Raw genomic sequence first — 19,854 nt, 5'->3', positions numbered from 1 at the left:
CAATGACTTATTTATTTATGTATATATTTGTTTCATATTTCTTAATCATCTTCCTCTGGTGCCTTACTAAGAGTAAAAGGAAGATTACCATACAGTAGAATCCAAAGATCTTTTATGAGAGACATTGTATTTTCAAGCATTGTATTTTTATATTTTACTAAGGGCGGGGGGAGGATGACACAAAAATTCTTGACTGATGAAGCAAATGGTGTTAAGAAGGCAAGATTTCATTTTTCCTAGGAAAACCTCTTTTGAAGAACCGATTTTTTTTTCCACCGCTGGTTCATTTTACAAAGGTCATCCTAGTTTCCAGTTGTGCTTGCGTTAAGGTAATGAATATTTAATAGCTGACCAGAGGTTGTAAGGCTGCTGTGAATGCTGATGCAATGAGGATGAGTCAGCAGATATATTGCCAGTTTAAGACTGAGGGTGGGTCCACAGGGTTATTGCCTTTTTAAGAAGCTATCAATATACAGGAGGCCATGAGAGTGCATCTCTCTCCTCATTTTCTATCTTCATTGTAGTTCTCCGCGCAGAGTAAAGAAGATTGACTGATTGCCAGGTATTTGCCTACCACATCCATGTATGTATATAGCTGTCTTGTATATAAACCACTGTTAAAAGACAAAGCCTCTGTGTGCTGTGTTTTGCTCTTGGGTTGTCTCACAATAGTAGTCACGCTGCAAACACTCTGACAGCTTGCTTACCCAGCAAGATGTCCAGAGGGATCATCTCTTTGACCGCATCGAGAATTCCCCGTTGCCGGGCTTCCTGCCCATCCAGCTCTCTGGCACAGGCTTTGCAACAGCCACACACAGCACAGCCAGACTCCCCCGAGCCACAGCCACAGATCCTGCAGGAACAGAAGGCCTTGTTTCTATTATGAGTCAGGCACAGATGGTGATGCCCAGCATCAGGCATCAGTTGAGCTCAAAGGGAAGCAGAAAACAGTGGTTTAGGAGATTGGAGAGAACCACATCACAGACCTAACTGATCTGAGCTCAGTCAGGCATCTGTTCAAAGAGTTCTCTCTTCCCAACTACACAATCTGCCAGCACATCTATTAACTGCCCAGTCCAGAAGAACAAAGATGAAGAAGGTAAAGGAGTCCATGTGCGTTTTACTCTGCTAGTCGTAACCGATTTAGGGGCTTTGCTCATCTCTGCTTCTAGGCCACTGAGCAGGTATTGTCCAAGAGGTTTCTGTGATCATGTGGTCAGCATGACAACACACCGCAGCAGAGAGGGTGCCGAGAAACATAGAGCGCCGTCACCTTCTCACCAAAGGGGTACCTATTTATCTATTTGCATTGACATGCCTTCAAACAGCTTGGTTGGCAGGAGCTGAGGCAAGTGACGGGAGCTCACTCCATCATGAGATGGTAGGACTCAAACTGCTGGAGTGCAGACCTTCTTCAGTGTCTTTTAAGCCACTGAGCCACTGCGTCTCTCCCAAAAGAACATCAACCAAAAACCAAATCCCCTCACAATATTGCTTCTTCAAAGACACTGAAGCCCTAGCAAACTCGTGAAACAAGAGCCACTTGGAGATCTGAAATGGGACTTTATTATGTAACCAAGTCCTGAAAGCCTGCCAAAGCAATGCGTCACTAGCATAATTCTGCCAGGCTTCCCCGTTGCCTTCAGAAATGGTTGAACTTCTGTAGAGTCTCAACTCTGTCTGGTAATGTTCCTGTGTCATCTTCTGCACCTCAAAGGTCAGATAAACTTTCTCCTGCACAGACCAAGCATGTGGCAGAACGATGCCCCTTTCCCCATACAGCTTAATTTTGGAAAATACATCACAGTTAATCACCTTGAAGTTCTATTTCATATCACTGGACATCCAATTAATCTATTAGCTCTGTTTTTCTTTTTTTCCTGAACCGGCTCCAAAACCACTGAACATCGATGCTGCATTTGAATCCAAGTATGGATTTCTTACTTAGCTTCTGGGAAGTGCTTATAACTCTGCAACTTATAATATGAATGGCTGCCTGAATGAATTATATCCTATTCTAAAAATATCCATCCCTACTTAGCTGAGGTCCATAAAGCTTTTGGGCGCATGCCCTGTCTCTGGGAAAGATCATTAATTCTGACTAATCCATCTAGGCATGACAGTTCGTCATGTAAACTTCCATCTGTTGTAGAAAAGGAAAACAACCACTAAATGAGCCATTTATAACCAAGAATAAATTATTATTATGAGCTGTTATAAAGTAGCATAGGAGAAATATCAAAGGTTACTTATAAAATATTCTTCAGCCACAAGACAGGCTCATTATGAAGGACAGACACAAGGTCTTCTGTTTTTCTTTAGCAAATGGCCAATGAAGCTTATATAAGAACTTCTAAATGTCTGCTGGTGCTTCTTCTTCAGAAGGAGTGAGGCTTGTTCCCACAAGCCACCACACTATGGCTAGGAAAAGACAGGGTCTCCCACAAGCAGCCTACATTGAAAGTTAGGCACCCACAAGAAAAAACAAATTTAATTTTTGTACGGTTGCTATAAAAACAACTCCCAAATGTGCTTTTCCAAAAGGCAACTGGATTTTCTTGGGTGTTTTTCCCATTGAAAACATATTGCTTCTCAACCAAGAAGCTTCTTCCGTTCTGGATTAGAAGCTTCTTCAAAACTGAATAAATCAAAGGTGGCATTCAGCAGGTTCCGACCAGAACCAATAGCGGAAATTTTGAGTAGTTTGGAGAATCAGCAAATACCACCTCTGACTGGCCCCGCCCTCCATCTATTCTCTGCCTCCCAAGTCCTAGCTGATTGGCTGGGTCTTCTTTGGTTGCCCTGCACAGGAGAACGGAGCTGGAAAGCAGGTTAGTGGGGTGGGGAGGGAATGGGGATTTTGCAGTATATCCTTCCCCTGTCACGCCCACCAAGCCACACCCACAGAACCGGTAGTAAAAGATTTTGAATCCCACCACTGTATGAAACATTTGTTTTTCAAAGAAAAAAACAAAGTAAGTCCAATTTCCTGTTGGAAAAGCATCTTCAGAACAACCACGACCTGGATGATTGAGCATATAAAAACATCTGAAACTATTTGCAGGTATCTCTTCCAAATGTTTCTTCAAGGGATTGATGGGTACCACAAAGAGGACAACCTAAAAAGACAAGGTGCCCCGGGGCTCGCAATCCCCCCCTCTGCCTCTACTTACCCTCCTGGCACCCGGTCAGGGCGCCCGCTGCTAACACAACTGGCTCCGTAGCCTGTGCAGTCCCCACACACGGTGCACACCATGCACTGCTCCAGTTTCCATTTGTGCATTCCTGGCAGACACATCATGGATTTCTCCTCTTTCTCATCCAGCTCCTCTTCTAAGTCTTCATCCATGGCTGTGGCCATGTTCTCAACGCCAAAACCTCCTCGAGAGAAGAGAGACTCAACTAGATTCCATCGACCAAGACTGTCATTCAAAAACAGGGCATTCCGTTTTAGCTGATGCAGAAGATCGTCTACGCTCATTTGGAAAAATACCTAAAGGGAGCGATCTTCTCCTCCCTGGTCCCCAAAGCCTCAGCATCCTGAGATTTCATGTTCAACCCAAATAGTCTCCTTTCTTGTAAAAATGTAGGAAATATGGTTTCTTCCAACAATTCGCTGTATTAAGCCTTGATTTGATCTTAACCCAAATTGCGATAGTTTATTTAATTGGTACATAACAGATAACAGATAATCAGAGTTGGAAGGGACCTTGTAGGTCATCTAGTCCAACCCCCCACCCAAGAGAGAGAGACCCTACACCATTTCTGACAAATGGCAGTCCAATCTCTTCTTGAAAGGCTCAAGTGATGGCGCTCCCACAACTTCCGAGGGCAACTTCTGTTCCATCGGTTGATTGTTCTCACTGTCAGAAAGTTCCTCCTTATTTCCAGGTTAAATCTCTCCTTGTTCAGTTTTTATCCATTATTCCTTGTCTGGCCTTCAGGTGCTTTGGAAAATAGGTTGACCCCTTCCTCTCTGTGGCAGCCCCTCAAATATTGGAAGACCTCTATTATGTCTCCCCTGGTCCTTCTCTTTACTAGACTAGCCAAGCCCGGTTCATTGTATGTTTTAGCCTCCAGTCCCCTAATCATCCTGGTTGTTCTTCTCTGTACTTTTTCTAGAGTCTCAACATCTTTTTTATAGTGTGGTGAACAAAACTGGATGCGGTACTCTAGGTGTGGTCTTAAATGTTTAAACCAAGGTCATAAAAAAGATTCATTCTGGATTTAGCAGGCTCATGTTGGGTGATTTGCACATCACATTACACCGAGGAACTCCTACACAGGAGAAAAATCCCCTGTGTGTCTAATCACACTCAGCCAAATAAGATATTCTGTTTCCATTGTTTCTATTATTCCTAATCCTAATCTTCTCCCCTATCCTATCCCTCCATCCCATCTCATCTCATCCCATCCCATCCCAGGGGTGGGGCTGCTCGGGGTTCGCAGGGGTTTGGGAGAGTCCCTAGCGAAGATTCTGCATAGTTTGGAGAACCGCCATATCCTACTCCTGGCTGGCACCGCCCACCCCTCCCCGCCCGAGTCCCCACGCGGCCCGTTTGGATGCAGGTACGTGCAGGGCGTGAGCGGAGGCTCGGGAAGGGTGGAAAACGGGCCTCCTGGAAGTTCGGGAAGACCAAAAATGGGCCCGTTTCCAGCTTCCAGAGAGCCTCTGAAGCCCAGGGAGTCCGTTTTCACCCTCCCAGAGGTTCGAGGAAAGCCTCCGGCGCCCAGGGAAGGCAATAAAGCCCCCCCCCACCCCGGTACAGGAGGCCAACTAGGCCACACCCACCATGGTCACGCCCACCCAGCAACGGGGCAGAGAACCTGTTGCTAAAATTTTTGAAGCCCACCCCTGACCCCTCCTATCAGAATAAGCCAGACATTTGTCATCTCCAGGAAGGGCTCTGCATTACATTCTCAACTGCATTGATATGTGCAAGTACACTACAGAAAAGGAAATACAGAGATCTATTAAAAAGCAAAATCATTAAACAATTTGGGACACAATCCTTTCTTTACCGTTAATGCCACAAGGCAGAAAAGAGGAGAAATGGAGGCAGCACTGACCTTTCCCCCCATGGCTCATGGCCCCGGTGTCTCGCCCACACTGGCCTTTGTTATTCACCCCAAAGGTCCACACCTCTCCGTTCTTCATTAGCACGCAAGTGTGAGCTTTGCCCATGGCAACTTGTGTGACGAAGTGGCCTTTCAAGTCAGTTATTAAGCCTGTAAAATGAACACATGTTGGAAGAGTCAAAAATGGTTTTTTTCCTAATCCTGCAGAGCCCCACATATACCTAGCTGTGTCAAGTTATTGATATCACAGATTAGAAAGTTGACAAGTGTTAGTATGAAAAGCTACCTTAAGAGGACGTTTTGCAACGTTTTTATGGGGGTTCTAGTAGGAAAATTCCCACTGTGTTGGTTTTGGATTATTTTAGCACAATAAAGGTAAAGATAAATATTTTCCCTGTCTAGTCATGTCAAACTTATTTCCATTTCTTAGCTGAGAGAGCCAGCATTGTCCAAAGACACTCCGTTGCTCATGTGGCCAGCGTGACTATAAGCCGAGGCGCACAGAACGCTGTTACCTTCCCATCGAAGTGGTACCTATTTATCTACTCACATCAGCATGTTTTCAAACTGCTAGGTTTGCAGCTGGGGCAAAGAACGGGGAGTCCACCCCACTGTGCAGTGCTTGGGTCTCAAACATGGGCTGGCAGTTTTTCAACTGACAAGCTCAGTGTCTTTAACCACTGTAATTATTTAGACTCGTTACCCCAAAAAGTCAAAAGCAACAGTACAACACTTATAGGGTATCTAGCGAAAAGTAACTGCAGAGAGCATTTCGACCCCAACTCCTGAACATCTGCTTGAATGGCCAATGTCAAAGGTTGACTGTTTTCTTTTTGCCAAGTCTGTCATATTACGTGTTTTAAGACAGCAAAAATTTCAACTTACTTGTATTATCGGAGTAAATAGCATCTTTCCCAAACATGTACAGTTCTCCGTCTTTGGAAATGACTGAACTGCTTCCGTTATTGCATGCCGTGTACACTACAATCTTTCCTTCCATTTTGATGATTTTTTTTGGCTTATAAGGTTTAGATTGCCGCCTGCTTTTGGCTTTAAAGAGAAAAGCAACGACGTTACAGCCGCTATCTGTTATCATGAGAACAAACACATTTATCAAACAGCAGCAGATCTGAACTTGTGACTGCTTCCAGGTATTAAGTAGCACTTTGGCCAGAGGAACTAAAAATAAACAAGGTGCTAGTTATCTCTGACACCTTTTTCACTGGTATTTCTGTCCATTTATGTTCAAAATCAAAAGAATGGAAGTTGTGAGGATGGGCAACATGGATCCTTTTAAAAAAAAATAAAGCAAAGTCATAAAGCAGGGGTATCTGATCAGGATAAATTAAACATCAAGACTGTTGAAAAGGTTCTAAACTAAAGGAAGCTGTGCACAGTATGTCTCTTTACTTACGTAAACAAGAAAATGGATCTATAGCGATATAGAAGAGAAGAGAGAAGATGAATTAGGAATAGAATAGAATATGAATTAGGAATAGAATATGAATATGAATTAGGAATAGAATATGAATATGAATTAGGAATAGAGTAGAATATGAATATGAATTAGGAATAGAATAGAATATGAATTAGGAATAGAATATGAATATAAATTAGGAATAGAATATGAGTATGAATTAGGAATAGACTATGAATATGAATTAGGAATAGACTAGAATATGAATATGAATTAGGAATAGAATAGAATATGAATTAGGAATAGAATATGAATATGAATTAGGAATAGACTAGAATATGAATTAGGAATAGAATAGAGTAGAATATGAATTAGGAATAGCATAGAGTAGAATATGAATTAGGAATAGAATATGAGTATGAATTAGGAATAGACTATGAATATGAATTAGGAATAGAATAGAATATGAATATGAACTAGGAATAGACTAGAATATGAATATGAATTAGGAATAGAATAGAAAATGAATATGAATTAGGAATAGAATAGAATATGAATATGAATTAGGAATAGACTAGAATATGAATCAGGAATAGAATAGAATATGAATATGAATTAGGAATAGAATAGAATATGAATAGGAACTAGGAATAGACTAGAATATGAATATGAATTAGGAATAGAATAGAATATGAATAGGAACTAGGAATAGACTAGAATATGAATATGAATTAGGAATAGAATAGAATATGAATAGGAACTAGGAATAGACTAGAATATGAATATGAATTAGGAATAGACTAGAGCAGAAGCTAAAAGGGACCTTGGACGTCTTCTAGTCCAGCCCTTCTAGTTCAAGGAGGAGAATCTATAATATATGTACATTAACTGCACTAGCAGAGTGAGTAATTTGAGTATTCATCGCTAGTGCAACGTTCAAATAAACAAGTGCCTGCACCATCTAGGGTTACTCCATTCCATGTCCATTTGAGCCAAGTAGAGTTTTCTTAAAATTAGAGGGAGGGTTGATAGGAAAAAAAAAAAAACATTCACGGGAGAAGTAACTGGTTCCTGACAGCATCCTTTATTCAGAATATATATATATATATAGGGCTGCTATATATACTTCTGCTGCCTTCATTTTCATCTAAAATAGGCAGTATCTGCAACATAATTCCCGCAAAGAGACCCCACACCCCAATTCCCACTACGAGGACCCCCCCTCCAACGTACTTGATTCTCCGTCTTCCCCTTTACTAGCCGAGCCTGTGAAAAATACGCTGCCATCTTCGGCCACAAGTAAAGCATGGGAGCCGTCGTGCCCCAGAGAACTGAACAATCTTTGGAGACTTGGTGATGGGCAGCTCCACCCACTTCCCTGCCGAAGGTCCACCTTGCTTGATCCCAAGGCTCTGGTATTTGCCAGTGTAATAAATCTGGAGAAAGGGTTGGGGGAGGGGAAACCAGAGAACCACAGTGACATACTGAGAGGCTGACTGGTTTTTTTTTCAAAACAGACTTTGCTTTGATTTACAGGTGGGTCCTTGACTTACAGCCATTCGTTTGATGACTGCTGAAAGTTAAAATGGTGCTGAAAAAAATGGGATTTTATGAACATTTTGACACTTATTACTGTACTGCAACTTTCCCATGGTCACGTGATCAAAAATTCAGATGCTTGGCAACTGGCATGTACTTATGACAGCTGCAGTATGCTGGGGTCAGGCCATCTCTTTCTGTGACCCTCTGAGAAGCAAAGTCAATGGGGGGAGCCAGATTCGCTTAACAACTGTTGTTGTTAACTTAGCAGCTGCAAGAAAGGTCATGAAATGGGACAAAACTCACTTAACAAACATCTCACTTAGCAACAGAAAACCTGGAGGACTACTTGTATAACCTGCCAAGCTGGCTTTGGACAAGCAGAGTTGACAGGGGAAGCCAGCTTCGCTCAATGTCCACATGATTCGCTTAACAACGGTGGCAAAAATAAGGCAAGACTCACTTCGCCGCCACCTTGCTTAGCAATGAAAGTGTTGGGCTCAATTGTGGTCCTAAGTTGAGGACTCCCTCAACGTCATTGCCCAGAGGATCATGGGTTGCCCTCTCCCCGCTCTGGAAGAACTTTATAGCTCCCGCTGCCTTAAGAAAGTTCAAAACATTCTCAAAGATCCATCTCATCCTAGGCACCCTTTTTGTTTTTTGAACTATTACCATATGGCAGACGGTACAGAATAATAAAAACAAGGACAAACAGGCTGAAAAACAGCTTCTATCCCAAGGCAGGAGCTCTGTTGAATTCTACTGTATAGCACAATATTAATGCAATATCAGGGGTTTTCAGTTCAATGTATAGAATGTGAAGGATGTGTGTCTGTGTTTATTTTCATAGTCATAATGTACACTGAAGATGGTATTTAATTTCATTGTACTGGGTGCAGTGATAATAAACTAAACTCAACGAAATGAAACTGCCTATCAGACAGATTTTTCTCCCTTTAATGTGGCACCAGAAATGAACATTTCATGACAGAGTCCAAAGGACACTGTCCAGTTCCAATAATGCACCCACTATTATGTCTACATAATTCTCTGTCTAAACTGAGTATTTTCAATACCTTCCCACTAGCCGTTCTCATTAGTGCAAATTCTCTTCCAGCGCCAAGAACAGCTGACTCTTCGTCAAACCCTGTACCTGGGACAAAAACATCAATAATTAAAGTCATTTCAGTGTCCAATTTAAATGCAATTCTATGCCAGGAGCATTTAAACACAAAGGTAGTAAATTATTTTTCTCCTTTTATTATAATTTCATAAATCTTGATGCACTGCACTATTTCGGTGCAGAATTTAGTGCAATAATATTTATGTGATACGATTATAAATTGTGAACATTTAGAAGGGTTGAAGTTGAAAATTAGAGAGAAAAAAGAAAAAAAAATATCACTAGCATTTTAGGATGCCAATATTGCAAGTGTGACATTATGGTAAATTCTAATTAAGCCACAGCAGAAAGTTTGAAACATCTACGAGCATCAGGATTTACATGGTTTAACTATGCTTTTCTTATGAAATTAATTACATTCTACCAGGAAAACAGAAGGCCATAAAAATAATCAATGGTAAAACATGGAAAAATCAATACCATTAACAACTGTGCAATTTCTGAAGATCTGGGTTTGCTTTTTTTTTTACATCGCAACATGTCAGTTTCCCATTTTATTTCATTTTTACATAAAGTGCATATGCTCCAGGACTAAAAGAGTCTGAATACACTGCTGTGTTTTAAAATATGCAGCTCTTGGGTTTCTTTTCTATTTCAGGAAACTAATGTTTACTGCAAGCATGAACTGCTCCATTTTTTATAATCTCCTTCTGGAACTTTGATAGCTTCTGCTATCTATCTATCCATCTATCCTGTCTAATCTATCCATCCATCTTATCTATCTTATCTCTTACCTATATATCTACTTATCTATCTATCTTATCTATCATATCTATCATACCTATCTTTCTTTCTATCTATCATATCTGTCAATCTATACCAGTGGTGGGATTCGAATTGTTTTACTACCAGTTCGGTGGGCGTGGCTTGGTGGGCGTGCTTTGAGCACTTGCACATGCTTTGCATGCGTGTGTGCCATACACGGGCTTTGCACATGCGCAGAGGCATTCCTACTGATCACCTGCAATCCTGCCCTCTCCCTGTGACTTCAACAGCTGACATGCAGCAATCTGCTGTGCTGCGTGAAGCAGCTGAGCTTCAAAAGCAGGAAATAAAATACCACCATAACATGGCAGTATTCTACCGGTTCGGCTGAACCGGGCGGAACCGGTAGAATGCCACCACTGATCTAGATCTTATTTCTTATCTATCTATCTATCTATCTATCTATCTATCTATCTATCTATCTATCTATCTATCTAATCTATCTTATCTATCATATCTATCTTATTTATCTCTTGTATCTATCTATCTATCTATCTATCTATCTATCTATCTATCTATCTATCTATCTATCTATCTTATCTCTTATCTATCTTATCTCTTATCTAATCTATCTATCACATCTATGTATCCATTATCCAACCAACCAACCAACCAACCATCCATCCATCCACCCACCCACCCACCTACCTACCTGACAATCCTGGGTGCATGACATCAGACTCTGGCTGCCTAAGGCCACCAACCCTGCCCACTGGTTGTACCAATTCTGCTCTCCGGAAGACTCTTCTTGAGAACAATTGATTGACCTTTTTTCCCTTCTCTGCTGAGTGAATTACCTGCTGAGTTTGCTCACTTCTTACGTTTGGTTTTCAGGGATGCTCGACAAACAGGCAAAACACTGTACAGAAAAGTAATTTCCTTACTGATAATGTGCAAATCTTTTTCCAGATCAAACAACGAGATCCCACACGCGTGTAAGCATTTTCTGGCAAGCTTCAGCTGCAGTTCTTGCTGTAATGCGGGTTCTGTACTGGTTGCAAATATCCGAACTACGAAGCCATCCTGCAACACATGACGTGCCAGATTAATAGTCCTGCCTCTTCCGCACTATATCTCAGTTAAAAAGACTTATGCAGGACAGTGATTCTTTGGAGTAATATGTAAATACTTGGGGGGAGGGGGGGAGAACCCTATTCAAATGAATCATTTTCAGATTAGTTTAGACATATTCAGTGCAATGCAAGGCCTAAAGTTCGAGAGATAAAATCATTATAGTTCACAAATACCCTGCGCGCTGTATTATGTTATGCAAAGAGTTATTTGTTATTATTGTTATTATTATAGTTTGGCTTGTCATATTTGAGTTGAAAAATCCAAACAGAAAAGTGCAGAAAAACAATAGTGTACCCCTTTTGTTCTTTTGTTTGGTTAAAAACATTGTTTCCACTGTTCTCAGTATATATTAAGACCTCACTTTTGGGAAAGTAACAAGAATAACAAATATAGCAGCACTTCCAATTATCAATTGGAATAAGTCTACCTGAGCTACTAGCAGTCAAGGCAAATTGGATAAATAAGAGTGTACAGAATTCACGGAAGGACAGACTTAGTCTCTTGAAGGAGCATAGCCACTCTAAACCAGAGGTTCCCAACCCACAAGTCACAGCCCACTATGGGGTATTCGGAACTGGACCGTGTGATGGCAATCTGCTGGCAAGAATATCTACAATAAAGACAGTTGAGGTTAGCATCTGAGTATTTAATATCTGCTGCCCAGCCCTTTAACCCCAAAATAAAATTAAACAAAAAAAATCAAGAGGGAATTTTAACTTACATCTCTAGAAGCTGCTATCTGATTAATGTACTCTCCATCAGTAAAAAGGATGTTTTGCCCTTCCATCTGACAGTCTGGGGAGAAAAAAATAATTGCTAGGTCATTTCATATAAAATACTTCATTTTCCAATGCTTGACAAACAGAGATGGATTCAAAATTTGGGGGAAAATACATTGAAGACTTTCAGAAGTAGCTATGTTATTCTATTCTTTAAAAAAACAAAACAGACACTTGAAGAAACCTCAACAACTGTTTTACTACATATACAGAAAAAGTGGTTATATTTCAAACTAGTATTTTAAGAAATCAGCACACAACGTGATTACATTACTAGTGGATACTACTAAATGATTACACTTACAAGTGGATCTTATACTTGTAAGAACTGTTCCCGAATAGCATAAAAGCATATTTCCAGTCATGTAAAAAGAAAATAAACCCTCTTTGAGTTCTATGGTTTTATGTAACAGGAAATAGTAAAAATCATCTGGTCCTTTGCAATTCTTAAAAGTTAAGTAAATACATCATCAAATGAACAACAGCAGATGACATATTACACATACCTGGCTTTCTTTTTTTGTAAAACAAATGGCGTGATGTAATATGTCATGTGTAGTTCATCTGACATATTTACCTGTTTTTAAGAACTGCCAACGACCAGATGATTTTTACTATGTCCTGATATGTAAAAACCACAGAACTCAAAGAGGGTGTACTGTCTTTTTCGCATGACTGTATATCAGGGGTCTTCAAACTTGACAGCTTTAAGACTTGTGGACTTCAACTCCCAGAATTCCTCTTCCGGTCATGTTAGCTCAGGAATTCTGAGAGTTTAAATCCACAAGACTTAAACTTGCCAAGTTTGAAGACCCTTGCTTGTATATAAACCTAATAACCGCTGAGGAAAGGGGTTGTGTCCAATATTAATGTCAGCTAATATTAAGTATGTTCTGGGGGTTAAAAGAGGGAAATTTAAGGCCACGTAGCCGATCATCAGGAGAAAGGGGTTTGGAATAGACGAGAGCAACCCCTCAGCCTCCGGGGAGAGCCACTTCCCTGAAGAGAGGAAGACCAAGGATCCAATCAGAGGAAGCTCCTTTTCCTGCCTCCCCTTAGGAACAATCTGACTTCACCTGGGGGTTCTGGGATGGGAGATTTCTGTCCTGCTTTTCACTGGGGCTGAGGGAGGAGGAGGAGGGGGCTTTGAGGGATGGGAGTAGGAACATTTTATTTCCCTGAGCCCTCAAAAGCCCACTCTTAGGTTCATGTTTTTGAGCTGAAAAATCAAACCACTCAAGTTGGGCCGTTTTGCCAACCAGTCTCCTCCAGCTTTTCAAGCGAGAGCGAACCCCCTAAATCCCCACGCCCCAGAGGCTTTGCGACCAACTTTCCCCATGTCTACAAGATGAAAACTGTGGCCCCAAAATTTGAAGCAATATGCGAACTGTGTGCAAAGAACAGGATGGTGAGTTTTCCAAAGACTGGACCTTGAGACTTTTCCCAGTGTGATCATAAAGCAGCAAGCAAAACATTTTCTTTCTTTCTCCCTTGGTGGCAGCTATTAGAATGTATCAATTGGTGTTTACCTAAGGTATGGGGAACTTACTAAATGTTCAGATGATACTAAGCTGGCAGGAATAGCTAACACCCAAGAAGATAGGCTCAAGATCCAGATGGATCTCGACAGACTAGAACACTGGGCCAGATCTAACAAAATAAAATTCAATGTAAACTCCTATACTTAGGCATGAAAAACCAAAAGCACAAATATAGACTGGGTGAAACCAGGCTCAATAGCAGTAACAGTGAGAGGGATCTTGGAGTCTTAGTAGACAACCAGCTAAATATGAGCCAGCAGTGTGCAGCCGCCGCCAAAAAAGCTAATGCAACCCTAAGTTGCATTAACAGAGCGATTCAATCAAGATCAAGGGAGGTACTAATATCACTCTATAAAACCTTAGTAAGACCACACCTGGAATACTGCATCCAGTTTTGGTCACCACATTATAAAAAAGTTGTTGAGACTCTAGAAAAAGTACAGAGAAAAGCAACCAGATCATTAGGGGACTGGAGACTAAAACATATGAAGAACAGTTACAGGAACAGGGCATGGCTAGTCTAGGGAAGAGAAGGACCAGGGCTTCCTGATGATAGCAATCTTCCAATATTTGAGGGGCTGCCACAGGGAGGAAGGGGTCAAGCTATTTTTTAAAGCTCCTGTAGGCCAGACAAGGAATAATGGATGGAAACTGAACAAGGAGAGATTCAACCTGGAAATAAGGAGGACCTTTCTGACAGTGAGAACAATCAACCAATAGAACAGCTTGCCCACAGAAGTTGTGGGAGCGCCATCACTTGAGACTTTCAAGAAGAGATTGGACTCCCATCTGTCAGAAATGGTGTATGGTCTCCTGCTTGGGTGTGTGTGTGTGTTAGACTAGATGAAAATCTGATTATCTGTTATGTTGTAGTTCTGAAACACTCAATCAGGCCTTGATGAAGGGACATCCTGTGACTCAGTGGCTTCTATTAAATTACACATTTGTTAGTGTCAAGACATTGTTGGGCATACCTGGCAATGTTACTATTCCATCTTGTTCCAAAGATTCAGGATTTATCTTTATGGCTGTCCTGCTGTGATTGTTTATATCCCGGTATAACAAATAGCCCTGAAAAACACCAGATCACAACACAGGCTACTCCCAAAAGTACTCAACAGATGGATAAGATGAAGTTAAAAGACTCTAACTTCCACAAGCAGCAAAATACTGTCTCATGGAAACACCAGATCAATTCTTTTTCTGGCCATCTTAAAAGGAAATTAAGAGAAATAAACCCTGTTCTTTCTCAAAGGAAATGATGTTAGAAAGTATTTTTTGTGAACAACTAAAATGGATTGTAACCTTTGCTTTCTGCTAGAAATCATTTTGTAAAAACTACTTTTTTAGCCATACGATCAATACTAATTCCTTTCGATTTTCAGTACTTTAGAACTACACTATCAATTCGAAATTTCATTCAAAGTTATAGGCACATTTAATTCAAAATTGCATTTCTTCATGTTTGCTTTCAATCTTTTTCTTACCTGAGCATAACCCAACCATGATTTCTTCTCTTTTCTGTTTTTGATGCGAGACGTGGAATTGTATATATGGCCCTGTAACGCAGTAAAAATACCATAAGATTCTTGAAATTGCCTTTTCCCCCCACCCAAACCAAGAGGTAAAATACAAGAAAAACTGACTGGAAATCTTTCCATGATTTTTTTTAACCACATCATCCGATTTGCTATTCATAAAATCAACATCCTGTTTCTGTCAGTGCTGAAGTCTCAAAATGGCCTCCGTCGGGCCAGCTTCAGACATTTTAAAATATCTTACGTAAGCTTTTATCTTGGAGGATACATTACCCTGACAGTTCCACTGTATCCAGAGCCAATTTTGTACAATCCATCTTTGCACAACAGATACAAGAAGTAGCCGTCACTCTGGAGTAGAGTCGGGTCATCTTCATCAACTGAAATGTCCTTCAAGGACCATTTGTGCATCAGGGCAGCTTTCTTAATTCCACTGCTGAACCAATCCTGGATCTGTATTTTACCGACCAAAACCGCCTGCACACTCCTCTGAAGAGCATTTAAGATAGCTGGCACCTAAGGGAGAAAAAAAGGAATAACCCCAAATGATTGGCTTATCGTTAGAAACTTTAAACCACTTGAGACATTCAAGAAGAGACTGGACTGCCATTTGTCAGAAAAGGTGTAGGGTCTCCTGCTGAGGCGGGGGGGTGGACTAGATGACCTACAAGGTCCTTTCCAACTCTGATGATCTGTAACAAATAATACTCTGTGACCAAAACTGAAAATGAAAAGTGGATGGGTCAGTGGGAGTGCAGCTGGGGGAATGGGAAGAGGGAAGAAGCAATAGGTAACAACAGATTTGGGTTTTCATTCAAGAATCAGTGGATCTTCCAGAATGGATGAATGACTGCAGAAATGGATGGAGTTAGCAGAGATGGCCAAATTGACTGTTTTGATTAAAGACAAAAGCACTTTTATTTTTACTTGGAAGCTGCTTCTGAACTTTGTGCCTGAGGTGGGGGTGGAAATGAAACTTTGATTTGGTAGGTTTGCTGTTAGAGAAATGGCTGGTTTATACTATTATGTAGAAGTAAGTTTGATGTTGTTATTTTATTCTACTGCACCAAAGAGAGTTTTGCCTTTTCTCTCTTGTTCCCCCTTTTTCCCCTCCCTTATCTTTCCTACTATGTTTTTTCTATTTTTGTATCTTATAGTATTAATATGTAAATAAACTAAAAAATATTAAAGAGGGGAAATTGTTTTTTAAACAAATATAAACTCAGGAATCAGTGGATCTCCTGGCAAAGCTACTCAGTCAGTACTAGGAAAAAATGGTGACCCGATCATTCAAAACTATCCGCAACAACCTTTTCTTCAGAAGGAATTAACGTCAGACGGCTTGCTAGATTTTTCCTTCTTTCGCAAATGTGACTTAAGTTCATATACTCATTCCTAAACATGTTCCAGGCAATCCTCCTTTTAGCAACTGTAATATGTTCCAGAGCGATGTCCAAGTGAACGACATAATCGAGAGAGAGAAACGGAGGGGTGGGGGAACAAGAACGCCCTCTCATTCAGATAAAGTTTTCTTGTGCAGCAATATCGGCCAAGAGCCTACTGTTTACTACAGCTGCATTTGTGAACAGTCACTAACTGAGGCAGTTGCTAAACAAGGACTATCTGTATACCAAGCATTTCTTCCTCTGCTGGTGAGATTTAGGATCAGTGACAATCAAATGGAAAACAGGTTTGGAACCTGCTTTTATGGTTGCTCAACCTCACCCCGCTTTATCTCCTAGTTTCTCCCAATTACTTTACAAATGATCTTCATTACAAAAGGAGCTGTCCTCAGCACCAGAGACTAGCTATATTTTCCTATGACTTTAGACTAGCAGAGTTCGGCACAAACATACTGGTAACGCTTCTTAAACCCCAATTTAGACTTTATTTTTGTTTTTTTTACTCCTAATTATTCCCAAACAAGATGTTGGCAAGGTTTTAAAAAAAGAAGTCAAATTCACAAAAATGGCAAATCTGTTTCTTTTTTCCCTCCCTCTCTCTCTTTCTCTTGGTATTTCTGATGCAATCTTTAGAAAAACTAAAATACTCCAGAATTTTTAGGCTTGGAAACCACAGTGGCCTCCTTAAAAGAAAGCTATTCGTGCCACGTGGGTGAGGTGGAATACGAGACCTGGATGTTCTGACAAGCATGACTCCCATTGTTGGTCAGGATAGCGGAGATGGCCTGGAGCGTCCGTCCGGTCTCCCCCCAGGCAGCCACAAGACTGAAGAGGCAAGCGCAGGAAAGGGCGGTCAGCGACTGGCCGGGGCTGTCATTCATCCCAGTGCTCCGAACCGTGATTTCTAGCAGGAGCTGGAACAGGGATTCTGCAGACGGAAGAAAAGGTCACTTACACACACGCCCCGCAGGGGTGATCGAAGCATGCAGGCACACAGCGGACACAAGGAAAGGGATTTGCATACTGCAGTGTTGCACGCTGGCACGCTGGCCAAATATCCATGAATGGATGGGAAGGACTGAGGTTCCTTTTGCAAATAATAATTTTAAGCTATGTATGGAGATAGGTAAATGCTCCAACCATAGCCGTTCTTCAGTCATTCCATCCCCATCTACAAAAACACCCACTGACAAAGAGATGGTGCTCCATTGGTAAGCACAGGCAGGAGAAAGTGCTGCCCTCCCATATAAGCCGGCACTTCACAGCACAGGCTGCACTGCAGTTGCTTGCTTGCTTGCTTGCTCTTTTGGCTGGGTCAAATAGCAACCGCAACCGATGAAAAACTCTTATATACAGGTAATCCTTGACTTACAACAGTTCATTTAGTGACCGTTCAAAGTTAAAATGGCACTGATAAATGTGACTTATGAGCGAAATGTCTATGGAGATTCTCGGTCATCCAGGTCATGGTTGTCCCAGAGGCACTTTTTCAAGAGGCAACTGTGGTCTTTGTTTTTTGTTTTTGAAGATGTTTCGCTTCTCATCCAAGGAGCTTCTTCAGCTCTGACCGGATGGAGGGGAATGGAAGGATTTATACTCCTTGCAGACAGCTGGTCATTTGTGGGACACAGACAAACCTCCAATTGGCCTTAACGACTGTATAAAGTATGCAAATCACCAGCTGTCTGCAAGGAGTATAAATCCTTCCGTTCCCCCCATCCGGTCAGAGCTGAAGAAGCTCCTTGGATGAGAAGTGAAATGTCTTCAAAGAAAAAAAATAAGAAAGTCCAGTTGCCCCCTGAAAAAGCACCTTTGGGCTGAGTTATGAGCGTTTTTCACATTTTCGACCACTGCAGTATCCCCCACTAGTCACATGATCAAAATTCAGACGCTTGGCAACTGGCATGTACCTAGGATGGTTGCAATGCCCCGGGTCATGTGATCCCCCTTTTGCGACCTTCCGACAAGCAAAGTCAATGGGGAAAGCCAGATTCAACGGAACAACTGTGTTGCTAATTTAACAACTGCAGTGATTCACTTAATAATTGAAAGATCGCAAAATGGGGCAAAACTCCCTCAGTGACTGTCTCGCTTCGCAACCAAAATGTTGGGCTCAATTGTGGTCACAAGTCGAGGATTACCTGTGTCTTTGTCCTTGCAAAGAATTCTCAACAGAGCAAAAACCAGGTTCCTATCAGTAACGGGCTTTGAGGGAGGAGCTGCGGCTTCAAACAGAAATACAGTACTAAAGCCAGACAGGCTTCAGGCATAGTTTGACTGGTCACTGCCTAATTTTATTGACTTTGAGCAAATGTAGGAGAGCTTACCTAGAACTTCAGGAGGTTCTGACTGGAGGCCTTCTGGTTGCTGGCCTTGAAGAACGTTCAGGAGAGCCTGCAAGCTTCTCAGGCAGAGAGACGGGTGAGAAAACCTTGTCTCTTTAATCAGTTCGAACACTTCACATAGTCCAACTTCTATTATCTAAAAACAGAAAGCAGGAAGTTCCCCTTAGCCAGACGTGCTTCTGAGCTGTGTGTCCTGCAGAACGTTTCCAAGACAAGAACAACTTGGACCTGCCAGAGGCCCCTTACCTTTGGCAGCTTCACAGGGGGCTCTTTGGCTTCTTCCTCCTCGTCGCTGTCTGAATCTCCGCTCTGCACTGCATTTTTGGAGGCCAAGGCCAGGGACGTTTCCTTTTTTTGCCATTCCAAAACACAATGCCGCACATTGCAGTAGACGTTGAAAGCTGAAGGGTTGCTGTGAAGCTTGATATCTGGTATGGATACCATATTATCAAGACTTTCACTCTGATGAAACAAGAGAGGCGTGGTTTTTTTTTCTTGCAATCAACTAGGGGAAAAAAAATCTGCCTCTTACACTACAGGGGCGTTTGTCAAAAGTTTATTCTCCTCCCCACTTTAATATAACAGATAAGTTGGGGCCAATTTTCCTTTCTAATGCAAAGAAAAGCAAGAAGGCAGGAATGTTTTCAAAGCCCAGAGTGGCAATGCTCAAAGTACAAATGTTCCCAACATGAAAAGAATCCTTTAAAAACCAGCATGGCTCTTGGTGGGATCCTGGGAGAAGCACATTAAACCACCAGCAGAAGTAGCTCTCAAACGAAAGTGACAGCAACCGTGTGTCATTCAGGCCGCTATTCTACAAAGGGCAGAGTCATCAACAATACCTAGGCCAGGTACTTGGCAAAAGGAAAAATCATCCCGAAATAAGTATGGATATGTAGTAAAGATTATTACTTTTTTTTAAAAAAAATCACATTTGGGCATTTTTTTTAAAAAAAATCAGGAGGCGACAACCAACCTTCTCAGCATTGTAAATCATCTTAGTCATCCTAGCTGAGTGTTATTATTAATTTTTAGGCGATAATTAAAAGTTAAATGATTATTGGGATTTAAAGGGGAGTTAATTAAAGGATATATAAGCTAGAGGGGTGGCACACTCATATTGGTGATTGTGGGGGAATTTTTTTTTTAAATGATTGAATTGAATTAGAATTTGTGAAATGATGAAATAAG

At 41.3% G+C, this 19,854-nt stretch overlaps 1 protein-coding gene across 6 annotated transcripts in view; it reads right to left on the bottom strand.

Moving 5' to 3' along the window:
* The window catches only part of MYCBP2 (MYC binding protein 2), a 134,793-nt gene that overhangs the window by 101,737 nt on the left and 13,202 nt on the right, over positions 1-19,854 (bottom strand). For all 6 annotated transcript variants that reach the window (XM_087938006.1, XM_087938007.1, XM_087938008.1 and 3 more), the window contains exons 3-16: positions 18,910-19,125; positions 18,646-18,799; positions 17,050-17,246; positions 15,189-15,431; positions 14,865-14,936; positions 14,352-14,448; positions 11,779-11,852; positions 10,868-11,006; positions 9,112-9,188; positions 7,730-7,932; positions 5,965-6,129; positions 5,071-5,229; positions 3,174-3,378; positions 708-853 (exon numbers count right to left, since the gene is read on the bottom strand). In XM_087938006.1, coding sequence (XP_087794132.1) covers positions 708-853; positions 3,174-3,378; positions 5,071-5,229; positions 5,965-6,079 — 625 coding nt within the window. In that variant the 5' untranslated portion in view covers positions 6,080-6,129; positions 7,730-7,932; positions 9,112-9,188; ... (6 more) ...; positions 18,646-18,799; positions 18,910-19,125. The remainder of the gene's footprint in view (positions 1-707; positions 854-3,173; positions 3,379-5,070; positions 5,230-5,964; positions 6,130-7,729; positions 7,933-9,111; positions 9,189-10,867; positions 11,007-11,778; positions 11,853-14,351; positions 14,449-14,864; positions 14,937-15,188; positions 15,432-17,049; positions 17,247-18,645; positions 18,800-18,909; positions 19,126-19,854) is intronic.

Source organism: Pseudonaja textilis, chromosome 8, assembly GCF_049901715.1.
Source record: "Pseudonaja textilis isolate UNSWEBS1 chromosome 8, rPseTex1.2, whole genome shotgun sequence".
NCBI lineage: Eukaryota > Metazoa > Chordata > Lepidosauria > Squamata > Elapidae > Pseudonaja > Pseudonaja textilis.
This window is presented reverse-complemented; position numbering and strand designations above follow the sequence as displayed.